Consider the following 11,469-nt stretch of genomic DNA (forward strand, 5'->3'; position numbering starts at 1 on the left):
TAGAGATTTACTGTATTCAATTCTCTTGGTGCACCCTCTAGTCCTTTGCCCCAAATCCAGAAAGAAATGTTATAAACCATGGTCTTCATCTCAGAGGGCCCACGGTGTGACTGAGGAGTCGTGAATGGTACACATGCAAGAAAATTACTTCACAAGTCTTACCAGTGTTCACAAACACTGGTTCTGACAGTTCTCCTGGGAGAAGGGGTGCCAGCCCCTCCTGGCCAGCTGTGAGCTCTAAGAAAGTCCTGGGTCTACCCGGCACATCTTGCTCACTTCCCTGTTCCAGTTCCCAGTTGAACAAGATGGATGGGCCACCCCTAAGAATGAGGGCCTGGCAGGGGGAGGGGAGCTAGGTTCTGTGTTGGCAGTTGCCATGGTTTCACTCAGAGTTCTGGAGCCAACCTGCCCACCCCCTGAGACACTCAGGTCACAGAAGCAGTAGGTCAGAAGCCTGAGGGGATATAAGGAGTGCCACTCTGGAGCCCCCCAGTGCACCTGTTGAGATGGAGGCCTCAAATGGGCAAGGGGGTGAAGGAGACAAGCCCCTAAAGAAGGTGAAGTGGGGTGAGGGATGTGAGGGAGGGAAGAAAGAAGGTCCTTGAGGGGCTAGTCTTGGAAAGCAGAGAACATGAAATTAAGGGAAGGAAAGAAGAAGGAAAAATGTTGATGTACACGAGTTAGCAAGAGACCAAAAGAACAAAAGGATAATTCATTCAAACACAAGTTTATCAAAGACGTGTATTCCTGGCAAGATGATTGTTGGTTATGGAGACACAAGGGCATGTGTGTGTGTGTGTGTGTGTGTGTGTGTGTACACTTGTGTCATGGTCTGTGTGTGTGGTTGTGTGGTGTGAGGGGTGTGTTTATAGATTTGATCGGCCAGAGTCCCCTCTCTCTGGGGCCTGGAGGAGCCTAAGATACATACTCTCTCCATCTACTTTCCTCCGTTTCCCTGGTCTCTCCCTTCAGAGTGGTCTGGGCCGGGATCTTCCTTGTTCCCCCTGAGCACAAGCAGGAATTAATGCTCCCTTTTCTGAGAGGCTTTTGAAAGGTCAGGTGCAAATCCCACCATGTCAGTTTAATCCTGTGCTCTGACTTTAAGTATTATTTCGTAGTCACTTTGTCTTCATTAATTTTCAGCTTTTGGGGGGCCCACTTTTGCTGTCAGAAATCTCCTCCTCATCACCATCACTGTCACATGGTTTTCTGAGTGCCTGTTATCATGGCATGATGCTAAAGGTTAGAGGTGGTCCTGGGGCTTAGGCCCTCAGTAAATGTTTGTTTGAATGAATGAATAAATGACTCCTTGCTCATTCCCCCAAGGAGTTTCTTACATCTCTTGGCGCCTCAAAGTGTTCTTATCTGTAACCAGGGATAATGATATCTAACCTCACAGAATTTGTGGGAGAATAAAATGAGTTCGTGTTTATCAAGTGATTTGTACAATTGACTACTATTCTGTGCTATAATTATTATAAAAGAAATGGGTAGGGCATTCTAGGTTTCCTAAGCAGGGATGTTCAGGGATGGGTTTCTTTGCTAGGGCTTACTGCTTCAGGACTGGGCCAAGAAAGGGTCCTCAGGGAAAATGGAGAAGGGCTTTGGCTGGAATTTGGATCACTGGTTGCCTAGCACTGCCCCTCAAGAGCACCTGCCTAAGCTCCCCAGCTGACCATTGCCTCCTGCCTCTTCCCAGGTGACAGATGCACCCTACTTAGAGAAGAGCTCCCGCACCACCCCTTCTGGAGACTCACTTGTACGCCATGCCAAGGGTCTGGACCAGGACACCTTCAAAATTGTAAGGGGCCAGCCCAGGACCCTGTCTCTTGTTCCCTACAGGTCAGGAGACCTGGATCAGAATTGGCAGGCCTCAGAACCATAGCTTATTGTCCCACTTGTCATGCTCTTAGGAAGGAAGTGGGGCAGGAGCTTGACTGGAGCCTCCTTACTTAACCCGCTTAACACTTCCTGCCTCATAAAGGCTTCTGGTTACTTGGGGCTGCCCATCTGCCTCTTTTCTCCTATGACCCCTCACTTGACCTGTTGCCTCCTCAGTGCAAAGAATATCTAAGACCACTGAAGAAGTTCCTGCGAAAGTTGCACCTGCCCAGGGACCTTCCTCAAAAGAAGAAGCTAAAGTACATGAAGCAGAGCCTGGTGGCCCTAGGGGACCACATCAACACCTTTCTGCAACACTACTGCCGAACCTGGGAAATCAAGCACTGGAGGAAGTAGGGCAGCCTCCTTGCCCTTCCCACTATTCCCACTCCTGGGCCACATACCTTTCCCACCCCCGATTCAAGGTCCCACCTCAGTCAAGATCCCTGAGTCCTTCATTCTTTCATCTTTATGTGAAAGAGTCAGGATGCTAGAGTGAGCATGGTGAAGAGGGGGTGGAGAGAATGGGATCTCTAGTTACTCAGGGCAGCATTGATTCATGGCAGCTACATACACAGTGGACTCTCCTGACTCTGGAGAATGACCTCTGATTGAACAACTGCTGTGTGGTGTGGGTACCCATCACCAGGTTGGGGTATTCAAGGTCTAGCAAATTTCCACCTCTCCACGTCCCCAGCGAAATCCAAGGAGGCAGCATGTGGTCCATTTCTCCCTGGGTGGGTCCTGGACACAAGACAAATGCTGAAGGGAGAGGGGCTGTGCTCTGCCTCCCTCAGCCTTGGTTTCTCCCCTGCAGGATGCTCTGGCGATTTGTCTCTCTCTTCTCAGAACTGGAGGCAAAACAGCTTCGCAGGCTCTACAAGTACACCAAGAGCAACCAGACAGCTAAGTTCCTGGTGAGGCGCTCAGGAAAGCTCCTCCCCAGGCCTGGCTGAGGGTTGGCTGGTATATTCTTGGATTGTGGGGGGAGGCCTGGGGCTGAAGGTCCCTCTGATACCACCAGCATCCTTCCAGTCATTTCCACACTCACTGGCTCGGGAAGACCCCACTGCCCCTACCTTTACCCCTATAGGGGGCGAAGTGGGGCTAAAAAGGGCAGAGGCTCAACTTCAAGTTCTTGATACTTACTCTCCACACCAACACCCTGATGTTAACAAGGGCAGGGACCTTCCTGAGGAGCTATAGGTGGGGACGGTTGAGGCCAGGCAGAAAGGCACAGCCAGCTTGGGGAAGGCTCCAAGGACTAGCAACAGCCTGGCCTGGCTTTGGTCAAAAGCAGTGACTCTCAAACATTTTGGTTTCAGGTCATGTTCACTCTCTTAAAAAACCATTGAGAAGCCCCAAAAGCATTTATGTAGGTTATATCAATCGATATTTGCCTCATCTGAAATTAAAACTAAAGAAAAAATTCAAAATAAGTACTTACTAATCCAATTAAAAATAAAAGCAAGGAGCCCACTACATTTTAACATAAATAATTTTTACAAGAAATATCTGTATTTTCCAAAACCAAAAAAATTAGTGAGAAGAATAGCATTGTTTTACATTTTTGCAAATCTCTTTAGTGTCTGGCTTAATAGAAGACAGCTCAGCTGTGTTCTCATATCTGCTTCTACAATCTCTTATGATATGTGATTTGGCTTAAGTACATGATGAAAACCCAGACTTGCACAACTGTATAGTTAGAGAAGAGAGGAATATTTTATTAGCATTTTCAGATAGTTATGGATATTTTTTTAAATTTATTTACTTTGAGAGAAAGAGAGAGCAAGGGAGAGGGGCAGAGAGAAAGAGAGAGCAGACTCCATGTTCGGTGAATAGCCCTATGCGGGGCTCAACTCTCATGATAGTGAGATCGGCACCTGAGCTGATAGCAAGAGTTGGACGCTTAACCTGCTGAGCCGCCCAGATGCCCCTGTATATTTTTCTTTGCTACCACACCAAAACTCAACAAGTGGCAGCTACTTAGTAGCAATGTGGAATCTGAAACCATATGAATGAACGTTATAAAATACTTCTTTTTCTTTTTTTAGCACTTTTAGGTTTACAAAAAAATTGGGTAGAAAGTTCAGATGTTTCCCATATACTACCCCCTCTTGTTTTCCTTATTATTAGCATCTTGCATTAGAGAGGTACATTTGTTACCATTGGTGATCCAGTATTGACACATTATTAACTAAATAATGTCCGTAGCTTACATTAGGGCCCACTCTTTGTGTTGTACATTCAATAGGTTTTGACAACTGCATAATGACATGTATCCACCATTACAAAGCATACAGAATAGTTTTGCTGCCTTAAAATGCCCTGTCCTCCCCGTATTCATCCTTTCATTCTTTCCCTCCAAACTCCTGGCAATCATTGATCTTTTTACTGTCTCAATGTTTTTACTTTTTCCAGAGTGTCATACAGTTGGAATCACACAGTATGTAGCCTTTTCAGATTTGTATCAATGACTTTTTCACACTGGCTTACATTAGACTCCATTGGTTTCTCTCTTGCACTTTGGGTAGACCCCACTTTTCAGGGGGTCAGTGAGGTCAAAATATTTCAGGGGCCCCCAAGGGCTCACAGAGCACACTCTGAGAATCACTAATTCAAAATAATAATCATGGGTAACAGTTTCTATGTTCCAGCACTTTATGTTCCCTCCCGTGATCTTCAAAAGTAACCCTGGGGCACCTGGGTGGCTCAGTCAGTTAAGCGTCTGACCTCGGCTCAGGTCATTATCTCATGTCTCATGGGTTTGAGCCCTGAATCTCGCTCTGTGCTGACAGCTCAGAGCCTGGAGCCTGCTTCAGATTCTGTGTCTCCTACTCTCTCTGCCCCTCCCCTGCTCACACTCTGTTTCTCTCTCTCAAAAGTAAACAATTTAGGAAAAAAAAAAATAACCCTACATGGTAACTAGAAATAGTGTTCACAGTGTGTAAATGAAGATACCAAATGCAGAGAGCTTGACCCAGACCACATATCAAGTAGAGGGAAGAGCCAGGTTCAAACATCTGGTTCAGAGGAAAGCCCTCCTCTGACTGGCACCTCACTCTTGCTGGGCAGCTTTAACAAAATCCTTTCCCCCCTTGGGTCTCTATTTCTTCCTCTGAGCATGAATGGGTGAGTCGTTTCAGTGATTCCTCCTCTGAATACAAGGAGTTGCCATTTTAGTGATATCTGGATTTCACTGGCCAGGAAAATCTCAAAAGATATTTTCAGGTTCTCAATTTTAATTTTGTCAAGGACTTTAAAATAAGTACCATTGTTTCATTACAAAGAAATGCATAAGACTCTATAATTCTAGACTAATACACACATGAAAAAATGCTCAACATCACTCATCATCAGGGAAATACAAATCAAAACTACAATGAGGTTATCAGCTCACACCTGTCAGAATGGCTAAAATTAACAACACAGGAAACAACAGGTGTTGGCGAGGATTCGGAGAAAGGGGATCTCTCTTATATTGTTGGTGGGAATGCAAATTGGTGCAGCCACTCTGGAAAACAGTATGGAGGTTCCTCAAAAAGTTAAAAATAGAACTGCCGTATGTTCCAGCAATTACACTACTAGGTGTTTTACCAAAGAATACAAAAATACAGATTCGAAGGGGCACATGCACCCTGAAGTTTATAGCAGCATTATCAACAATAGCCAAACTGTGGAAAGAGCCCAAATGTCCAGTGACTAATGAATGGATAAAGGAGATGTGGTACATATACACAATGGAATATTAGCCATAGAAAAGAACGAAATCTTACATTTGTGATGATATGGATGGAGCTAGAGTGTATTATGCTAAGTGAAATAAGTCAGTCCGAGAAAGACTACCATATGATTTCACTCGTGGAATTTTTTTTAATGTTTGTTTATTTTGGGGGGCACCTGGGTAGCTCAGTTGGTTAAGTATCTGACTCTTGATTTTGGCTCTGGTCATGATCTCACGGTTTGTTAGATCAAGCCCCGCATTGGGCTCTAGGCTGACAGTGCAAGGCCTGCTTGGAATTCTCTCTCCCCCTCTCCCTCCCTCTCTGTCCCTCCCCTGCTCATGCTCCCTCTCTCATTCTCTCTCAAAATAAATAAATAGACTTAAAAAATAATAATGTTTATTTTTGAAGGGAAGAGAGACAGAACATAGTGGGGGAGGAGCAGAGAGAAAGGGAGACACAGAATATGAAGCAGGCTCCAGACCCTGAGTGGTCAGCACAGAGCCCGACTAGGGGCTCAGGAACCGGGAGATCATGACCTGAGCGGAAGTTGGACGCCCAACTGACTGAGCCACCCAGGCGCCCCTCACTCGTGGAATTTAAGAAACAAAACAGATGAGGGAAGACTGGGTGGCTCAGTTGGTTAAATGTCTGGCTTCGGCTCAGGTAATGACCTCCCTGTTCGTGAATTCAAAGCACTCCAGGAAGCTGCTTCAGAGCCTGGAGCCTGCTTGGGATTCTGTGTCTCCCTCTCTCTGCCCCTTCACCCACTCAAGCTCTGTCTCTCAATCTCTCAAAAATAAACAACAACAAAAAAATAAAAACAGATGAACATGTGGGAAAGGAAAAAAAAAAAAGAGAGGCAAACCTAAGACTCTTAACTATAGAGAACAAACTGAGGGTTGTTTGTTGGAGGGGAGGTGGGTGGGGGACAGGCTAGATGGGTGATGGGTATTAAGAAGGGTATTTATTGTGATGGGCACTGGGTCTTATATATAAGTGACAAATCACTAAATTCTACTCCTGAAACTAATACTACACTATATGTTAACTAAACAGAATTTATTTATTTATTAAATTTCTTTTTAATGTTTATTTATTTTGGGGGAGAGGAGCAGAGAGAGAGAGAGGGAAAGAGGATCTGAAGCGGGCTCTGTGCTGACAGCAGAGAGCCCAATGCAGGGCTCAAACTCACAAACCGTGAGATCATGACCTGAGCCAAAGTCGGATGCTTAAACTGACCCACCCAGGAGCCCCAGCTAACTAGAATTTGAATACAAACTTGAAACAAACAGAAAAAGATACTATAACGCTAAGAGTTGGAGGACGTATATCAAAGTAAAGAACCACCCAATAAGAGACAGTTGGCAGCCTGGCCTCAGTGTCTCTGTTTCTCTCCCACATCTGTGACCCTTTGTTCCTGCTGACTAGGCACGTGTGAGGTGCAGCCAGACCACAGTAATTTCCTAACAAGGGCAGGGCTGGGGCTCTGGAGTATGGGGCCTGTCTTCTCCATACTCTCCTAAACATTATGGGCCCATTGCAGGTGGCATTCTGTCCCCTGGACACCCCGGAAAGCTCCTTGCTGGCCAACCAGGAAGACAGTCTGCCCAAGCTCTGCAGTGTCTGGGGGCTGCACGGCAACATCAGCGGCATGAAGGAGAGGCTGTCCAAGATGCAGTCCCCTGGCCGAGAGGCCTCCCTGCTGGGGGAGCCAAGATCCCAGATCCAGGTCATGAAAGGTAATGCCCCTTCCATGTGGGAACCATGTCTGGAGGAGGGGTCTCGCCCACGGTGCCACATGCCCCCTACCCCCCCCCCCACCCGCCCCCAGCAGCCTGACACGTTTCCCTTCCCATCTTCTTTTTAGCCCTCTATTTCTCTTTCTGTCCATTCTCCTTCCTCTTCTGCACTTTTTTCTTTTCTCTGTTTTGTCCCCCTCCCTGCAGGCATGTTTATCATAGAAAGTTTGAAATGTACAGATAAGTATAAAACACAAGAGGGGAAAATCACCCATCACCCAGAGACCATGACAGGTAACATTTGGGTGTGTTGCCTTCAGTGTTCTGTATGATTTCCCTCCGGAGGTCTCGTGATATATAGTTTTGGTTCCTGCATTTTTCAGTTAACAGTTTAAATGAAGGCGCTTTCCCACAAGACTAGAAGCAGAGACAGTTTCTAGCAGCCAAGAGTGGGGGCTCCAAACAGGGGCAGGGTGCCTACTCCCTGTTTCAGGTGGCTACGGGGTAAGGGAGTGGTTCATTCCCAAGGTGGGGAGAAAGTCGAGTCAGATGGACTGGGGATGGCCTTCCCAGCAGCTTTGGTCTCTGCAGTGACTGCACCGTTTGGCCCACTGGACGGAGGCTGTGGGGTTAGGGACAGACTTTCCAGCGAGGGGTCCCAGCCAAGGTTGGAACCTACGAAGGCCCCCTCCTGTGCACTGAGGTGCAAAGAGATGTGGGAGCCACATACCCCTTCCTCTTCTGGATCTGGCTCCGGGGACCCCACATACAATGGGATGAAGGCCAGGACGTCATTAAGATAATGTAGGCCAAGCAGCTCATGAATCAGATCAGGAAAGTGAGGTCTGGGCTTTTGGGGTCAGCCTTTCCCTGTACCAGGTGCCCTGTATCTCTTTATTTCACTTAACGCCTGCAACATCCTCATGAGGAGGGTATTATTGTCCCCCTTGCACAAATGAGCAATCTGAAGCCATAGGGCAAAGGGTGGGACAGGCTGACTGGAGGAAGTAACTCTGGGACAGGCTTTAAAGAAAGGGAAAAGGAAAGGAGGGGGGAAGGAAGAGTAGGAGGAGAGAGGAAAGGTGTGTGCAGAGGTGAGGGGCAATGAGCGTACAGTCCGGAGCCTGGAGGTGAATGGAAGAGCAGGTTGGAGAAGTGCAGGATGGGGAGGAGGGGAGGATAGAAGGGTCTGGGGGGGTGGGGGGGGTGGGGGGATAATAGGAAAAAGCCTTGCATGGTAGGTTAAGAACTTTGGCTTTCATGTAATTCTTTTTTTTTTTTTTAATGTAATTCTTAAAATAACATTTTATTCCTACCTATAAACAGAAGCATAGCATAGAAAATTGGGTAATACCGATAAACAAAAATAAGCAAATATAAACACCACATTGTTATCACTACTGCTAGCACTTTCCAGATGTTTTTTATGCATATAAATACCTGTATTTTAGCCAAATGAGACCTCGCTGTGTGTAGGATTTTGCTTGGAACTTGCTTTTTTCAGTTAATTAGATCAACCTTCCATGTCAACGTTTTCATTTCATCTCATTGTTGGATTAAATACTTCATATTCAAATTTTCCAAGTAGTCAAAGATATTTTTTGCGCTGGTTTCTCAAGCATGAATTGCCCTGGTTATGCCCCTTCCATCTCTTTTAACCTAACAATGTCCTCTTTTTTACACCCTGACTTGTTGAGGAGATCAGACCACTGATCTGCCGAATGTTCCACTTTTGATTCTTGTTGCTTCCTTTTGGCATTTTTAAAGCTTGTTCCTCTTTAGATAAAAAGTCTTGGTGAATTCACGTTAAACATTTGTTTGGGATACATTAGAGCCGAGGTTGTGTTCTTCACATTGTGGTAATATGACAAAACACACACTATTAGGCGGGCCCACCAGGAATGGGCTAAGGTCAATCACTGAGTCTATTCATGATATTAAATGTACCCCATGTGGTGTTTCTTTGACTCTATGTTCATTAGTCCGTTTTTACGAAAAAAGATGGCGGTGGTGTTTGCAAACAGTCTGGCAGCAAAGTCCTGGGACCTGGGGCATGAAACCTGAGAGGGGTGCGGGGAAGAATCAGAGTCAAGACACATGGTATAGTCCTGACTGTGCCCCTAACTTGCCTTGGGCTTTGGGTGGGCTATTTCCTTACTCTGTGCTTGGGTGAGATCCTTCATCTGTAAATTAGGGTGATACCATCTTCCTCTGCCACAGGGTTCTTTGAGAAAAGAGGGACAGAGGTTGCAAGTTAAGATAAGATTGTGTTGTTCTTCCTTTCTGTCCTTACCATATCCCCCGAATGTTACAGCCTGAGATTCTCTTACTCTTTGTGATGTTATCAGGACTGTGTTTGACCTTCCCTTTTCAGATTCTCTAAGGAAACTTCCTCACAAAACAAAACTCAAGAATAAGAGAATTAAGGAAGCACCAGAGACTCCAGAGACCTGCCCATAAGAACATCAGGCTAGAACAGAGGGCCAGCTTGCCCTGGGTCCCAGAGCACTTGTCTTCAACACCTCTGCACCCTGGGGGCTGGGACCAATGAAGGGAAAGAAGAAAACTGTCTTTATCAGAAGGATGCTCAGGTCTTAGTTACGTATAAATGGGGCGGGAAATAAACAACCTTAAGACAGTTCTACCTTACTTGGCTAACAATCATCATTCATTCGTCTTTTTAATTTATTTAAAAAAAAATGTTTGCCAGCTACCTTCTGATTGGCAGGTATGAATAACACAGATGAATAACACAGATGAATAAGAAGTGATCACCATCATACTCTAGTGCAGGAGACACACATGAATAGACATTACAACAGGCTGAATAGAGGTGCACAGGGAAACCTCGGCAGGTGACAAAGGAGTGATGTGTGCCAGGGGAGAGCACAGTAGAGAGTGGAGGGGGCCTTGCAGCAGAAAGGGAGAAGTCTGGCAGTCTGCCTCAGTTGTCTGGACTTGGTCTCCTGGATAACCTGGGGGGAGAGAGGTAAGGGAGGTGTCAAGCAGTGGAATGAGCTGATGTGACCTGGCGATTGGGGAGATGCTCCAGAGGCAGTGAGCACAGTGCATGGAAGCGAGAGAGGGTGGAGGCCAGAGACCAAAGAAGAAATCATATCAGTAGCCTTAGCTGGGATGATGGTTCAAACTGGTGGTCAAAAGTCAGCAGCTGCATGCTGCCCGTTGTGGTGGTCTACTTACTGTTTAAAATTAAAAAAAAAATTAGTTGCCAATATTAACTTGGTACATTTCACCTTAAAAACAACAAAAAGGGGCACCTTGGTGGCTCAGTCAGTTAAGCATCCGACTTCAGTTCAGGTCATGATCTCACAGTTCATGAGTTCGAGCCCTGCGTCAGGCTCTGTGCTGATGGCTCAGCCTGTAGCCTGCTTTGGATACTGTGTCTCCCTCTCTCTTTGCCTGCTCCCTGCTCATGCTCTCTCTTATTCTCTCTCAAAAATAAACAAAAACATTAAAAAACAGACAAACAAACAAACAACAAACAGCAACAGGGTCGCCTGGGTGGCTCAGTCAGTTGAATGTCCGACTTTGGCTCGGATTATGATCTCACGGTTCATGGGTTCGAGCTCCGCGTCAGGCTCTGGGCAGACAGCTCACATCCGGGAGCCTGCTTCAGATTCTGTATCTCCCTCTCTCTCTGCCCCTCCCACGTTTGTGCTCTCTCCCTCTCTCTCAAAACAACAACAACAACAACAACAACAGATTTCTGGTTTTTAAAAACTTGCCCCACCTTGGATGTGCCTTCCCACATGACCGCGCCAGGCTGGAGCTCAGAAACAATTGCTCAGGTTTCACTGATATTCTTTCTAGTTAGTTCACCACAGTCTCCACCCCCTCTCTCTTGCGTCACACACTGGCCTTCTTCACCCAGTTGTATCACCCATTTGACTCTTCTGGCTTTTCATATTTGCTACCTTGGGGATATACAAAGTCAATGAAGGTGTGCATAAAAGGGGGATGAGTACATTTGTAACATTAGATAGAATAAAATTGACAATTTTAGGTGACAGATGTGCGAGATAGGGAGGGAGGAGGAGGAAGTGAAGATGGTCGATTTTTTGTAGATGGTGTTCAACTCCAGGAAGAGAAGGAGGTGCAATCGT

The 11,469-nt window shown here is 46.1% G+C and overlaps 1 protein-coding gene across 2 annotated transcripts; it reads left to right on the top strand.

Moving 5' to 3' along the window:
• Positions 1 to 385: 385 nt before the first annotated feature.
• On the top strand, positions 386 to 9,994 carry CE1H17orf64 (chromosome E1 C17orf64 homolog). 2 transcript variants are annotated; one of them, XM_042914735.1, is made up of 7 exons: positions 386 to 557; positions 1,700 to 1,801; positions 2,059 to 2,234; positions 2,699 to 2,798; positions 7,150 to 7,345; positions 7,553 to 7,639; positions 9,720 to 9,994. In XM_042914735.1, the coding sequence occupies exons 1-7, from the start codon at positions 507 to 509 to the stop codon at positions 9,803 to 9,805; spliced, it is 798 nt and encodes a 265-aa protein (XP_042770669.1). In that variant the 5' UTR covers positions 386 to 506; the 3' UTR covers positions 9,806 to 9,994. The 2 variants fall into 2 exon arrangements, with proteins under 2 accessions (XP_042770669.1, XP_042770670.1); XM_042914736.1 differs by lacking the exon at positions 7,553 to 7,639 and having other exon boundaries at positions 390 to 557.
• The last annotated feature ends 1,475 nt before the right edge of the window (positions 9,995 to 11,469 follow it).

The sequence above is a fragment of the Panthera leo genome, chromosome E1, assembly GCF_018350215.1.
Source record: "Panthera leo isolate Ple1 chromosome E1, P.leo_Ple1_pat1.1, whole genome shotgun sequence".
In the NCBI taxonomy this organism is placed as follows: Eukaryota; Metazoa; Chordata; class Mammalia; order Carnivora; family Felidae; genus Panthera; species Panthera leo.

Bases quoted from the DNA above. Each gene is read 5' to 3' on its own strand.
- CE1H17orf64 (XM_042914735.1), top strand. From the start codon at position 507: ATGGAGGCCTCAAATGGGCAAGGGGGTGAAGGAGACAAGCCCCTAAAG. The intron at 558-1,699 runs GTGAAGTGGGGT...GCCTCTTCCCAG, and splicing joins GAGACAAGCCCCTAAAGAAG to GTGACAGATGCACCCTACTT. The intron at 1,802-2,058 runs GTAAGGGGCCAG...TTGCCTCCTCAG, and splicing joins ACCAGGACACCTTCAAAATT to TGCAAAGAATATCTAAGACC.